This window comes from Meles meles, chromosome 6 (assembly GCF_922984935.1).
Source record: "Meles meles chromosome 6, mMelMel3.1 paternal haplotype, whole genome shotgun sequence".
NCBI lineage: Eukaryota > Metazoa > Chordata > Mammalia > Carnivora > Mustelidae > Meles > Meles meles.
Window position 1 is genome coordinate 130,685,473 of NC_060071.1, and position 16,259 is coordinate 130,701,731.

At 38.1% G+C, this 16,259-nt stretch overlaps 1 protein-coding gene across 2 annotated transcripts in view; it reads right to left on the minus strand.

Annotated features, from left to right (window-relative positions):
• Positions 1 to 16,259, minus strand: part of TSHR (thyroid stimulating hormone receptor) — a 175,413-nt gene that overhangs the window by 64,341 nt on the left and 94,813 nt on the right. For both annotated transcript variants that reach the window (XM_046009166.1, XM_046009167.1), the window contains exons 2-3: positions 12,133 to 12,204; positions 6,558 to 6,632 (exon numbers count right to left, since the gene is read on the minus strand). In XM_046009166.1, coding sequence (XP_045865122.1) covers positions 6,558 to 6,632; positions 12,133 to 12,204 — 147 coding nt within the window. The remainder of the gene's footprint in view (positions 1 to 6,557; positions 6,633 to 12,132; positions 12,205 to 16,259) is intronic.

Consider the following 16,259-nt stretch of genomic DNA (forward strand, 5'->3'; position numbering starts at 1 on the left):
ACCCCAAACCATAAGATACATAGGAATAAACCTAACGAAAGAGACAAGGAATCCATACTCAAAGAACTATAAAGTACTCATGAAAGAAACTGAGGAAGCCACAAAGAAATGGAAAAATGTTCCATGCTCATGGATTGGAAGAACAAATATCGTGAAAATGTCTATGCTACCTTAAGCAATCTACACGTTTAATGCAATCCCTATCAAAATACCATCAATTTTTTTCAAAGAAATGGAACACATAATCCTAAAATTTATATGGAACCAGAAAAGACCCAAATAACCAGAAGAATGTTGAAAAAGAAAACCAAAAGTGGTGGCATCACAATTCCAGATTTCAAGCTCTATTACAAAGCCATCATCATCAAGACAGTACGGTACTGGCACAAAAACAGACACATAGATCAATGGAACTAAAAAAAGAGCCCAGAAATAGACCTTCAACACTGTGGTCTACTAATCTTTGCCAAAGCAGGAAAGAATGTCCAATGGAAAAAAGACAGTCTCTTCAACAAATGATGCTGGAAAAATTGGACAGCCACATGCAGAAGAATGAAACTGGACCATTTCCTTACACCATACACAAAAATAGACTCAAAATGGACAAAAGGCCTTAATGTGGGATAGGAATCCATCAAAATCATAGAAGATAAAATAGGTAGCAACCTCTACCACCTCGGATATAAGAACTTCTTGTTAGATATGTCTCCAAAGGCAAGAGAAACAAAGGCAAAAATGAACTATTGGGACTTCATCAAAATAAAAAGCTTCTGCACAGCAAAGGAAATAGTCAACAAAACCAAAAGACAACCGACAGAATAGGAGAAGATATTTGCAAATGACATATCAGATATAGGGCTATTATCCAAAATTGATAAAGAATTTATCAAACTCAACACCCAAAGAACAAATAATCCAATCAAGAAATGAGCGGAAGACACGAACAGGCATTTCTACAAAGAAGACATCCAAATGGCCAACAGACACATGCTCAATATCACTGGGCATCAGAGAAAGACAATTCAAAACCACAATGAGATACCACCTCCCACGAGTCAGAATCACTAAAATTAAGAAGTCAGGATACAAAAGATGCTGGTGAACCTGCTTACACTGCTGGTGGGAATGCAAGCTGTGCAGACACTCTGAAAACCAGTATGGAGGTTCCTCAAAAAGTTGAAAATAGCCCTATGACCCAGCAATTGCACTACTAGGGATTTATCCCAAAAATATAAATGTAATAATCTGAAGGGACACCTGCACCCCACTGTTTATAGCAGCAGTGTCCATACTAGCCAAACTGTGGGAATAACCCAGATGTCCATTGACAGATGAGTGGATAAAGAAGATGTATACACACACACACACACACACACACACACACTGGAATACTACTGAGTCATCAAAAAAATGAAATCTTTCCATTTGGAATGATGTAGATGGAACTCAAGGATATTATGCTAAGCAAAATAAACCAATCAGAGAAAGATAATTATGTGATTTCATTCATATGTGGAATTTAAGAAAAAAAACAAGATCATAGAGGAACATAGGGAAAAATAAACAAGATGAAATCAGAGAGGGAGACAAATCATAAGAGACTCTTAATCATAGGAAACAAATTGAGAATTGCTTGGTTGGGAGATGGGGTAAATGGGGGATGGACATTGGGGAGGATGCATGATGTAATGAGCACTGGGTACTATATGGTACTGATGAATCAAAGAACTCTACCTCTGAAACTAGTAACACATTATGCTTAATTAAATTTAAATTAAAAAATACTAAATATAAAACATTCATTACTTATAAGTCTAATAGAATTTAGTACTGGTAGCATTTCTCAGACAACTCAAGGACTTTAGGACACTTTAACACCATTTATAACTCTCCCATCCTTTGTTTATTTGCTATAGTATATTTTAATTTCATGTATATATGTAGTCCTTGCTTTGCATGGTCCCAATATGCATAATGTTAAATTACCATTATTTAGTTAAATTTAAACATGGCTCAGGTTGTGGCTACCATTATATATGGACTGTGAATGATGAATAATTGCACAAAGTACAAGCTTTGCTGCTAGCTCTTCAATGTGTGCGTCACTATGTAAGTAACAGATGCATATGGTGATATGTGACTTCTTTCAAAGTCATTAGGGATTGGTCCCTGAGCACCTGCTATTCAGTCCACAAACAGCTTAATTGTGTGTGCAGCTGTATTGCCTCCTTGTCTTCCAGTGATAAGTGCATATGACATTTTATAAAAGTGAATACCTGGAAGAGGGAAATGTCCGGCAGAGATGAAGGAGCCTCAAAGAAACAAAATGTGATAATGCTGGAAATGACATTTGAATTATATGTAAATAGAGTCATAGGAGAAATAGCTGACCATGTGAATGTGACCATTTGAGAGACTCTAGATGTTCCAAAAAAGGAATTAGTGAAGGCAAATTGTTGACATCAATGAGAAAAGTGATTGCAAACAGAAGGATGAAGATGTCCCAAAAGATATGATGCCGATAAAAAAAAATATGCATTAAAGGAGCTCTTAGAAATATTTTATGACACTGAAAGAACAGAGAATTAAATTTTGGAAGCTGTTTTAGATCTAGAAAAGAAGTATGACAATTTGCCAAAACATTGATGTGATGCTCTTGCAAGTTACATAGTAAAGAGAAAAAGAGGCATGCACTGTTCAAACTACTCTTGATAAGTTTTTTTTTTTTTACAAAGAAATAAAACATTTTAGTTCTAAATCCTTTTTAACATTTATGATTACAGTGTGCTAAATATTGGTTTACTATTTTTCCTTTCCCTATACCTTATAATCAATAGTAAAGGAAGTTTTACTGTTTTTATAAAAATTTTAAAAGTCACAAAAAATGATAATTTTTTTCTCTGATTATAATGAAACTTTCCATAGTTTCAGCATGCAGTTTCATGATCCTATACTATCATGCAGTGCAAGGATTGCTGAGATTTTAAACCCAGTAAGATATTTTTTATTTTGTTTTGTGCAGCCAAGGTTCATTTATATTTACCTTTTCATTTATTTGTTTTTCATTTCCTTCTGTACTTCTGTACTACCATTTAGCATTATTTCTCTTTAAAATTGTTGATTGAAAAATCAGCTATCAATCTTAGTGCTACTTCTTTGAAACTCTGTGTGTCTTTCCCTACTTTGGGTGGTTTTAATAATTTTCACTTTGTCTTTTTTTTTTTAAGATTAATTTATTTATTTTAGAGAGAGTGCATAGGTGAGGGGAGGGGCAGAAGGAAAGAGGGGAAGGAAAATCCTCGTTGAGTGGGGAGCCCAATGTGGGGCTTGATCTCAGGACTCTGAAATCATAACCCGAGCCGAAAGCAAGAGTTAGACCCTTAACTGACCGAGCCACCCAGATACCACTTGTCTTTAGTTTTTTTTTTTTTTTTTTTTTTTTAATATTTTATTTTATTTATCAGAGAGAAGGAGAGAGAGAGAGAGAGCACACAGGCAGGCAGAGAAGCAGGCAGAGGTGGAGAGAGAAGCAGGCTCCCTGCCGAGCAAGGAGGCCATGTGGGACTCGATCCCAGGACCCTGGGACCATGACCCGAGCCTAAGGCAGCGGCTTAACCCACTGAGCCACCCAGGCGTCCCTTGTCTTTAGTTTTTAATACCTTTACCACTATGTACCTTGATATGGTTCTTTGTATTTATTATGTTGGGGTTTGCAGTACTCCTTATATCTGCAAATTGATTCCTCTATGAGTTTTAGAAAATTCTCTTCAAATATTGCTTCTGTCATTCTTTCTCTCTTCTTTTTTTGGGACCCAATGTTAGGTATGCTAGACTTTTTACTGTACCATATATTTTAAAGATTTATTTATTTATCTGGAGTGGGGAGACAGAGAGAATGCATGCATGCAAGCCTAGGGGTGAGGGGAGACGCAGAGGGAGAGAAACTCAAGCATGCTCCCTGCTAAACGTGGAGCCCAATGCAGGGCTTGATCTCATGACTCATGAGATCATGACCTGGGCTGAAACTAAGAGACACTCAACTGACTGAGTTACTCAGGCACCCCTACTGTGCCATATATATTTAAATTTTCTTTTTTTTCCTCCATGCTGTAGGCTGAATATATTCTTCTGCTTTATCTTCCAGATTATTATTCTCTTTTGAGATGTGTCTAATCTGTTGTTAAACTCATGTGTTTAGATTTTCAGTTACTGAATTTTTAAATCCTTGTTTCTGTTTGATCCTTTTAATAATTTCTAATTCTATTTTGAAATTCCCTATCTTTAAAATTTTGAATATATTCTTACAGTTATTTTAAAGTCTGATAACTCCGATTCTCAAATACTCCCATATATGAATCTTCTGTGAGCATTTTCTGTTGTTTTTTTCTTCTCTTGATTTTTTCCATATATTCTTGTTTTGTTTTGTTTTTATGCCTGGTTATTTTTTATGGATTCAAAACTAGGCCTTAGCCTTCATGAGGACTGATCTATTTCCCATTATTCCATACTTCTGGGATGAAACCTTTTAGGGATCCCAGCCAAAATCTTCTTTACTAAAGAGTCATCCTCCTTTATAAGCTCTGAACTCCAGTTTTTGGTTTGCTAGCCCTATGAGATTACTTGAACTTCTATTCAACCTCAGCATCTCAGCTGTTGCTTATAATTCACAGAATTCCTCAAGAGGAAAACAGTCAAATGTTGTTTTGGGGATTTGCTTCTCTCCCCTTTAGTCCCCTTAAAAGCGCTTGGGAGAAAAAAAAAATATATATATTATATATATATAATATATATATATATATATTATATATATATATATTATATATATATATATATATTTCTACCCATCTTGTCTAGTTGCTTTCAGAGTAATGGTTGGCTTGATTTAAGCTTGCCTCCAATAGCTGGAAGTAACATTCTAAAGCCTCAGTGTTCTTGAAAGCAGTGTAATACAGTGCATAGGGTAACAATTTTTGAATAAGATATTTATAGTATAAAAATTCTGCTCTTACCTCCTAATAACTGTGTGACTAAGGAAAACATATTTATCCTCTATGAATTTATGTTTTTCTTATAGAAATAATAGGAAAAAATAATTTCTACTTGATAGGGTTGTTTTTTGAGACTTAAATGAGGGCATTACATATAGAAAACAAAATGCTTGGCATAATGTCTAGAACATAGTAAGTGTTCTTTTTTAAATATTTATTTGTTACGGAGATAGAAAGAGTAGATGGAGAGGCAGAGGGAGAGAATCTTCAAAACAGATACCCCACTGAGTGCAGACCCTGATGTGAGGCTCATTCTCATGACCTATGAGGTCATGACCTGAGCCAAAACCAAGAGTAGTAAACCTAACTGACTGAAACACCCATGCACCCCTAGAACATAGTATTTATAGATAATAAGTATTTTTGTTTCTTCAAGAAAATAGTTCATATCTCATAGAATTTCATAAAATTAAATGGCTGCCTAGAAGAATATGATTGTGTACAACTTTTTTTTTTTTTTTTTTTTTATTTGACAGAGAGAAATCACAACCAGGCAGAGAGGCAGGCAGAGAGAGAGAAGGAAGCAGGCTCCCTGCGGAGCAGAGAGCCCGATGCGGGGCTCGATCCCAGGACCCTGGGATCATGACCTGAGCCGAAGGCAGAGGCTTTAACCCACTGAGCCACCCAGGCGCCCCAATTGTGTACAACTTTTAATTGATTGTAATGTACTAAAGAAATAGACTACTTATGAAGTGCACTGCCTGGTTTTAATGTGCTAGGCACGGGCTTACATGCATTATATCATATAAAGTTACCCTTTTATTTTACAAACAAAATACCCTTATTTTAAAAATAAGGAATGTGAGGCTAGGAAAGATTACATGATTGTGCAAGTTCAGATGGTGAGTGGGGAGAGTAAGCCAGTGTTCAAACACAATTCTAACAACTCCAAGGCCAAAATTCCTAACCCCACTCCTGTTCAAATCCCATGAAGTTACATTTCTCTTTCCTAATTGAGAAAAAATTTTAGATTGCAGATTCTTGCACAGGACTGGAATCAAGTCAGTGGTCAGTAAATATTGACTCATTGACATCCACACCAATGAAATCTGTGACATAATAATAATAAAAGGAAATGACAATTTAAGAGGAGAACTTCTAGTTTTGTCTCCACTTTTCTTTCTTTCTTTTTTAAGATTTTATTTATTTGACAGATAGAACATAAGCAGGCAGAGCCGCAGGCAGAGGGAGAGGGAGAAGCAGCTCTTAGCAGAGCAGGGAGCCCAAGGTGACGCTCAATCCCAGAACCCTGGGATCATGACCTGAGGCAAAGGCAGATGTTCGACTGAGCCCCCCAGGTGTCCCTTGGTTTACCTTTCAACCATGGAAGTGGAATTTTGGATGGATCAACAAACTGTGAGAACCAGTTAAGGATTTAATCATAAACAGAAGTTTTGACCCATGGTAAAAAAAAAAACAAACTAAGCTGTTAGAACCATCCAGAGGCTCAGAATTATCAATCAAGACTGGCTATCATGGAGTCTGTGCTGCATTTTTCATTGTACTTACATATGAGTCATTTTACTCAAATTGTAGAAGGAATGTGATTCCAGCCGCTGCAGAGTTGCATCTATTGACAAGTAGCTGAATGTCGCAAAAATATAAAGCAAAGTAGAAAGTTAGTAGGGTTGTGAATGCCATACATATCCCAAACATTTATCTTGATAAAACTCCTTTGTCAGGGGCTTCCCAGATCAGGCAACATGATTTCTATCTACTTATGTTAAAATTAGTTTTACTTTTTTCAGATCCTGGAATCTATGATATCTTAAGGTTTCATTCAACTCATACTTCTTCAGAAGCTTTTCCTGAATTTCCCGATTAGGTCAAATGTCCCTTAAGTTATCTCATTGCACCAAGAACTTTTCCTTTCACTAATTTTTGCAGTGCAACTTTCTTATTATTTGGATAATATATGATTTTTATTGTCTGATTAGGCTATGCATTCTCTGAAACAGAAAACTGTGTCTGTTTTGGGTGGCCTTTGAATTTTGAGCACCTTTCATAGTGCGTGGCATGTAGCAGACACAAAATATATATTAAGGAAATGAGTGAGTGAGTGAGTAGATGAGTTACTCAAAATAGCAGAAATGAAAGACATTAAAAAAGAACACAGGAATTAAACAAGAAGCATTTTTAATAGAGTATGTGATAGCATGTGATTAGAAATAGTTTCAAAGATGAGAATCAATAATTCTCTAGTGAAACATTCCATAGGGTGGTGAATACATATCTACCCAAGACTTCTCTTCTTTATTTTAATGAAGTAGAAAATTCAAGATCTGTCCTGAACTTTGTAAGCAACAGATAACTCAAATAAAAGTTTTTAAGTATTAAAAAGAGAAAAGAAAAACTTCCAAGTACAACTTGTCAAGAATACATACGAATATTATTTCTAATACTCTCCACAAATTCTATTCTTGTAATGAGAAGGACAAATGCAGCCAAGTTCAAGGACTGCTTTTTACTGAAAGGCATCTCTAGGATATTTGGGAAAATTAAGAATTAATAGATAGTGTCCACTTGTCATCACAGCAGAGATTCTCAACTCTGGTGATACAGTTGAACTACCCAGGAGGCTGTTGAAATTTACATATGTCCAAGACATGATGCAGGATAGTTAAGTCAGAGTTTATGAGGGATGACGTCTAAATACTTTTATTTTTAAAAAGCTTCCTAGATGATTCTAATGTGCAGGTGGGGTTCAGGACCAGTCATCTATAGTTTAAGTCTGTCAGTAAAATATTTTCATCAATACAATGTTTATGAAAGGAGTTCTGACTGTTGCCATGGTCATTGTGAATATTCTAATGGTCCTGTACTTTCTGTTTTATCTGTTCTCTAAACAATTTTTCTTTGTCAGGTCTCTCAAGCCATTGCCACTTGTGGAAAACATTACGTACATTATTTTGATCCAAATATGTCTTTAACAAAGAGGAAAAAATGGAAGACATTGAAAAGATTAATTTATTGTGTAGGGATTGCAGAGAGTTATAATGGATGAAGTTGAGACACCTGAAGGACAAGATTAATTTTGAAGGCTGCAAACTTGTTTACCTAACTTTAGGTCATATCTTTTGCTCTAAATTTTCTCCTGAATTTCTTAGTTTAGAAGTCTGAAGCTTTCTCAAGGGGTTACTGGGATGGTCATTCTGCCCATGTCATAACACATGAAGTTCCAGATCTGCACCTGAATTCAACATCCTCAAAGGGCTCTTATAGCTCAGTTGTGAAGACAATGTGTAGGAACCATTTTTTTTAAAGATTTTATTTATTTATTTGACAGACAGAAATCACAAGTAGGCAGAGAGGCAGGCAGAGAGAGAGGAGGGGAAGCAGGCTCCCTGCTGAGCAGAGAGCCTGATGTGGGACTTGATCCCAGGACCCTGAGATCATGACCTGAGCTGAAGGCAGAGGCTTTAACCCATTGAGCCACCCAGGCGCCCCATGTAGGAACCATTTATTCAGTGGGATGAAAGAAGTGATTCCCTGCTTGCTTATCCCATTTTTAAAAGCAGGAAAAATCAGATCCCACCTCTTCCTCATATTTCTTCTTAGCCTATAGATCTGTGATAATGTGATCATTAGGGTGGCCTATCATTTATCATCCAAAGTAGGATATTTTTATGAGTTATACAGGCTGCTATTAATAATTATACCTGGATCATAGGTGGAAATTTGTCCTGTCCCAGGCAAACCTATCGAGGATCAACTAAATGATTTCTCTCTTGCCCCCTAGACATACCAGATCTTTAATGAGTACTTATGTATCCACGTGAATATTTACTCTATCAGTAAATGGGCACTGGCAAAAGAGATCTGTTTCATAGCCTCAAGGAAATCACAGTACTGGGTGATATAGGTAGGTAAATGGGATTAACATGTAGAGTGGTAAGTGCACTGATGTGGTCCAGGGAGCATTTAACCGGATTGGAGAATCCAGCATAGCCTCCATGGAGGAAGTCTCAACAGGGTCTTCAAATCTGCCTGGGTGTCCTGTATATCTCAACCACCCCTCCTTTTTTATTGCCCACCACTTTTATTTCAATCCTCAAATTTCCAACTCTTCACCCTATTAGCAGATTATCTTTTATTAATTTGTAGAAAAGACTGAAACCTTGAGATGAGAATTCCTTGAATTCTCCACCAATAAGCCTATTAATTTACCTGCACCTGCTTCATCTCTTACTACTACCTTCTTGTGACAGTGTAAAAAAATGACAATCTTCCTGTAGCAAGTCAGTCCTTCTGTTTGGATCCCATCCCTTCTTGCTTTCTCAGGGACCTCATGCGCTTAAAGTTCTTTGTTCTTTACTCTCCTTAGGCTTGCTCTCTCTACTGATGCCCTGCCCTGGTCTCAGTTACATCTGCCTGTTTATGACTCTCAAATCTCAAAAAACAAAAACAAAAAAACCCCAAAACAACAACAACAAAAAAAACCCTACTTGAATCTTTCCTAGAGCATGCCCCAAAACAGCACCTCCAGACTTCTTACTCTACTATGCCTTTTCTTTTTATCATATCCATTATTCCCTTCTAAGCTAGTATACATTATGGTTTTGGTTTATTGTCTATTTCCTTCTATTCAAATGTAAACTCCACACGGGCATCAATCTTTGTTTCCTGATGTATTTTCATCTCTTAGAACAGTCAATGGCACATACTAGGGGCTGAATAAATATTTGCCAAATGAATGAATAAAAAATTATGTCTGTGTCTTGATGTCTGCTGGACATAGCTTGCTTGATGCCTCAAAGTCACCTCAAACACTACATGCCCCAAACTGAACTCCTAACTTGCTCCCTGACCCTCCATAGCAAATATACAGAAAAATTGTCTGGTGTAGTGAATATGCTCATCAACTACGCAGATGTCCTAGTCAGACACTTGGACGAAATTCTTCTCCATCTCCCTCCACCTCCAGATCAATCAACTTTCCAGTTTGTTGGTTCTCTCTTATTTGTTACTCACACATGGCCACTTTGTTTCTCCTTAACCATCACCTCTCAGTTCATGATCCCTTCTTCCCAGGGATCTGCATCAATCTCCTCACTAGTTTCCTGTCTCCAGTCTTACTCCATTTGACTCCCGTTTCACAGCACAAGGAATTGTTTCCAAAACACTTGATCTGTCACTTCCCTGCTTATAACCACTTAGTGGCTTGGCCCTTAGGAAGATTTCAAATTGCTTTACATGGTTCACAAGGCTCTGCACTTGCTCATTCTCTGGTTTCATTTTTCTCTACTGCCCTTCTCCCAGCTTAAGCTCTAGCCTCAACAAATTTAATTTAACTGACAACCCAGCTTTTTCCTTCTGCTTGGAACTATCTTTCCACCTCCCTACCCATCTCACCACGCAGATAAAGCAGATCACATGTTAGATGTCATTTCCTCCAGGAAGGCTTCCCTGACTACACTCTCCATCCAGGTAATATGCTTCTTGTATGAGTTCTGTAACACTCTATGATTGACCCTATCATAACACTATCACTCTCTTTAGGAAGGAAAGTGGAAGCTCCATGAGTATTATTAGCTGTTTTGTGTGAAGCATCTAGCAAAGTCCCAGATACAAACTAGGGCTCAATAAATATTTGTTGAATGAATGAATAGAGTAGTGGTCAAGCTATTGGGACATCCCAGTAGAGACACCAAATGGGTAATTATATAGGAATTGAGGGGAAAAGGAGAGCTAAAGGGGAATGCAGTGTTTAGCTTATAGGTCATTAAATGGTCATGCATTAAAGGGAGGAGAAGGATCAATTTAGCAGAAAGACAATGGGTTTATTTTGGATTTGCTGTTTGAAGTGACTGTGGGACATCAAGATGTTGATACTTGGAAGGAGGCTTCTAAAGAAGGCCTGACCTGTAGGAACAAGTCAGGGCTGGAGATACTCATTTGGGAATTAGTTGTATTATGTAATAGTGAAGCCAAAGGAATGGGAGTGTTCATTCAAGGAGAAGAGGGTATAAAGGAACTGAGACAAAATAAAGGATGAATTAATCTTTAAAGAATTGAATGAAATGAAAACAGGAGCTAGGAAAGGAGACTGAGAAAGAGTAGCTAAGGTAAGATGTTAAAAAGAGGGATGAGAGCAATATCCAGGAAACCAAAGGAGCTAAGAATTGGAAAAAGGAAAGGCTGGTCAGGAAAATCAAAGACTGCAGAGATGTTTAGCTGGGATGGTTTCTCAGCCACAGCACTGCTGACATTTGGGACTAGAAAATCCTTTGTTGTGGAAGGATATTCTGAGCCCTGGAGGGTGGTTAGCAGATCCTTCACCTCTACCCATGAGATGCCAGTAGCCCCCTCCTCCAGTAACAACTAAAAATGTCAAATTCTACTGAAATGACACAATAGACAATAAATGGTCATGAAATGAATGAATTTAGCCCAAATCACACAGGTTGTTCCTGGTTGAACTGTCACTTAGAGTGCCTGAATTATCGTCATTGCTTGGCAGAACCCATTAAACAAAATAAGGCCCTCGTTCATTTCATATATAGTTATACTCCTGTCAACTCAATATGGGAGTCCTTTTTATCCTTGCTCTTGAGTGTATAGCAATTCAATTATCTAAGGTTTAGAATTATTTGTGTGTGTGTGTGTGTGTGTGTGTGTGTGTGTGTGTGTGTGTGTGTGTGTTTTAAATGAGAGAAGTCTGAAATCATTATCTACATTTCTGACAAAAGGTAAAAATTTTCCTAGTGGCAAAAATTGAACTAAGAATTGGTAAAGAGGAGAGAGAGATGGACTAGAGATCGATATATAAATCTGTTTATGGGGGAGATTCCTGGCTAAGCTTTTGCCACATCCCAAGATACATTAAAATACATTGAGAATTATGAAAATTTCAAGACCAAATTAATTTAAATTTGCATTAGGTTTAATAAATCAGTTAGGAAGTTAGGATTAGAGATGTCATAAAATCAAATAAACATCTTGCACATAAAATTTTTACATACATTGGAGATGTAGATATTGACTTATACAAGTACAATATATCAAGTATTTGCCTTTATAGAACACATTTAAAAAATAACATGGCACAGTTGCAAACTTTTAGTTATATTAAAAAATGACTTACATCCTGGAAATATTGGGCAGATTTGAAAATGCATGACTGGGAATGGTTTTCAGATGAGTCTCTGTAAACTTCCTATGAAAATAACAGTTACACAATTAGAGTTTTAATCACTGGACTTTTATAATACACCTTAATTATGAACCATACATTATTAGAAGCATGCTAGTCCTTATGACACATATTTCATCATACATAATCAACAAAATTAATACTCAAGGAAAAACAAACTTACAGTCTTCCCCTACAAAACAAGAATTGAGAATGAAATTCAAATGCATAAAATAGAACGTCAAACATCACCTTTGAATTTGCAGTAAACTCATATGCCTTGTTTAACATCATATTCAAATTATTAACTGGTGAGCAAAATAACATATTCATAAGATTATTAGGACTACTGAATTCATAGCATGCACATGTCAAAGGAAATGTCTTGGTATGCCATTGGAACATATATGAAGAACATATTAAAACCATTAAATGCATGTGATATATCTTAAAGATTAAAAATAGTGGTATGGTTACAATCCTTTTTCCCAACCAAAGTTCTCTTCAATCATTACCTTGATCTTATCCTTTACTTGATACAGTTTGGAAATAACTGACTGACAAGGAGCCAATTCTCTTGTGACATCTTTATTGCATAATCAACTTAAAGGTTGTGGCTTTTCTTCCAGTGTGCTTTTTGGGATACTTTTCAGAAGGATGAGATTATTTTCTTTACAGGTAATAAGACATCTTCATGCATTTCAAGATGTTTGTCCACCGAGGTGTTCCCTCCCCTTTTTTAAAAGATTTTATTTATTTGTCAGAGAAAGAGAAAGCCTGTGCACAAGCCGGGGAAGTGGCAGGCAGAAGTTGGCTCCCTGCTGAGCAAGGAGCCCAATGCGGGACTCCATCCCAGGACTGTGGGATCATGACCTGAGGTGAAAGCAGACACTTAACCAGCTGAGCCTCCCAGGCATCCTGAAGTGTTCCATTTTTTACTTCCTTTTGTGACTATCGTGACTGCTTGATAGATATCCGATAGGGAGGAAGGTGTCCTAACTCACTTTGCAAAAAATAGTACCTCACCACACTTATCATCTTCTCCCTGGGTCTGTTTTGCCATATAAATATGGGCAATCATATATCATCTACTTACTACCTTATTTAGACACTAGACTAAAATTGTGTATTTCCTTTCTGGGCTGCAGGGTTTTTTATCTCAACAATCTATTTCCTTGATTCCTGAATTCTTTGAACTACTAATTTTTGCAGTCACTAAAATGCATTTGGAGCTTCTGGTTTCTGGTTCTGGAAGCCTGGAAGTCACCTCTCCCTCTTTTTTTTTTTTTTTTAAAGATTTTATTTATTTATTTGACAGAGATCACAAGAAGGCAGAGGCTTTAACCCACTGAGCACCCAGGTGCCCCTCACCTCTCCCTTCTAACAATAAGTGACAAGCTGAACAGATTGAACAGACTGAAAACTCAACAACTCTTCTTGGTGAAGGGAAGACACAGGGCAAACTGCTGTTCCCAAGACAGCCAGGCAAATAAAGGGAGTCCCAGACTCCCAGGGCAGAGACTGATGTGTGGCAACCACAGGGAGCAACAGTGTCAGGGTAGGAAACCTATACTGGGATTGATGAATTGCTGGAGGCATAGTGTTGATAAATTTCCAGGGGACCCAGTCATAGGGAGACCTCCACAATTTTGTAAGATTCACCTCCAGGAGCTCAAATAAGTTCTAATGGTAAGCATTAGGAAAAAAAATCCCCTTGTGTTTCTGGCAAAGGGAGGAGGAAAGGGACCATTTAGAAATATACCAGAACACACAGTTCTTACCCAGGCGTGCCCTCAGGGGACACTATTAACCAGAGCCTAACTGACCTGGGGTAGGGAAAATACCCAACCCCAGGTCACTCTAGCAATTCTGTGCTACTTAAGGGGAAAGAACAACAACAAAAAAAACAAACCTGAGAAACACTGATAAAGTTCAGAGTCTGGAACACAGGCTCACTAAAAGACTGAGACCTAATCACAAGACAATAGAACACTTCCCCACCCCCAACACCTCACCATCACATTACTATTGGCCCTATATTTATAGCAGTTCCTTTTACCCGGTACAGCATGTCTGTCTAACCAGAAATATATAGACAGGGAGGAGGAGCAAGATGGTGGAAGAGTGGGAGACCTAAATTTCATCTGCTCCCAGGAATTCAGCTAGAGAGTTACCACACCATTTTGAACAACGACAAAGTCAACAGGAGATCAAAGAAAAGAATAGCAGCAATTCTATGAACAGAAAAGTGACCACTTTCTGGAAGGTAGGACATGCAGAGAAGAGAATCTGATATATGGGAAGACAGCCACTGTGGGATGGGGAGGGAAGCCTCTGTCAGCCGGTTCTTGGCAAGTGACGGAACCATGGAGCACAAAATCAGAACTTTTACAAGTCTGCTCTGGTGAGGGACAGTTGCTCTAGTGGCTAAGTGTTGGGTGGAATCCTCCCTGGGACAGTGGTCTCAGGACCTTCAGGGTCACAGAAAGACTGGGGGTTCCCAAATGTGGCAGAGCTCCCAGGTATCGGAGTGGGGAGGCTGGATGCAGAGACAGATCCGAGAAGGGGGCTCTCACCTCGGGGTTACCATAAACCATAATCTGTGGCACAACTAGGCCAATACTCTTTGAGCCGAGACCCCACAAGTGGCAGATCCAAGGAGATGCCCCCCCACTTCCTCCACTAGGAGGAGCAGTGCAGGAGTGCTCTGCAGGAATGTGCTGGGTTTGGACACTTCAAACGGGCTGTGCACCAGAGATAGAAATGCTGGGTTACAGGCTGAGTGAGCTCGGAGTGTGGCCAGAGACCAGGGAGACAGGCATCATGACTGCTTTTCTCTGAGGGTTCACTGAAGAGGGGGGCCTTGATGTCTCGGCTCCTCTGGGGCTGGAGATTGGGAGGCCGCCATCTTCATTCCCATCCTCCAAAGCTGTACAGAAAGCATTCAGGGAACAAAAGCTACTTAGAGCACATCTGAGCAGAATACTTAGCCTGGCTACTGGCAAGGGCAGTGCAATTCCACATCAGGCAAAGATGTTTGAGAATCACTGCAACAGGCCCCTATGCTAGAAGACCAGCAAGAACATACAGTCAAGATCAAGTTTACCAATCAAAAAGAACTGCAAAACTCCAGTCAAGATCAAGTTTACCAATCAAAGAGAACTGCGAAACTCCAGTCAAGATCAAGTTTACCAATCAAAGAGAACTGCGAAACTCCAGTCAAGATCAAGTTTACCAATCAAAGAGAACTGCGAAACTCCAGTCAAGATCAAGTTTACCAATCAAAGAGAACTGCGAAACTCCAATGCTAGTGTAATAGAGCATATAGAATTCATGGCTTTTCCCCCATGACTCTTTAGTTTTTCAAAGTTAAATTTTTAAAATTTCCTTTTTCTTTTTCTATTATTTAAAAATTTTTCCTCTTTCCTATTTAATCTTTTTTAATTTTCATTGATTTTTACATTCATTTTCATTTTACATTTTTCATTTTTTACAGTCATATTCTTCCTAGTCAACTTCTCCCTAGAAACATTGCCAAAGGCAAGGGAAGCCAGGGCAAAAATGAACTATTGGGACTTCATCAAGATAAAAAGCTTTTGCAGAGTAAAGGAAACAGTCAACAAAACCAAAAGACAACTGACAGAATGGGAGAAGATATTTGCAAATGACACATCAGATAAAGGGATAGAATCCAAAATCTATAAAGAATTTCTCAAACTCAACACCCAAAGAACAAATAATTCAATCAAGAAATGGACAGAACACAGCCAAATGGCCAATAAACACGTGAAGAAGTGCTCACCATCACTCAGCATCAGGGAAAGGCAAATCAAAACCACAATGAGATATCACCTCACACCAGTCGGAATGGCTAAAACTAACAAGGAAACAACAGATGTTGATGAGGATGTGGAGAAAGGGGAAGCCTCCTACATTGTGGGTGGGAATGCAAACTCATGCAGCCACTCTGGAAAACAGCATGGAAGTTCCTCAGAAAGTTGAAAATAGAGCTACCCAACAACCCAGCAATAACACTACTGGGTATTTACCCTATAGATACAAGTGTAGTGATCTGAAGG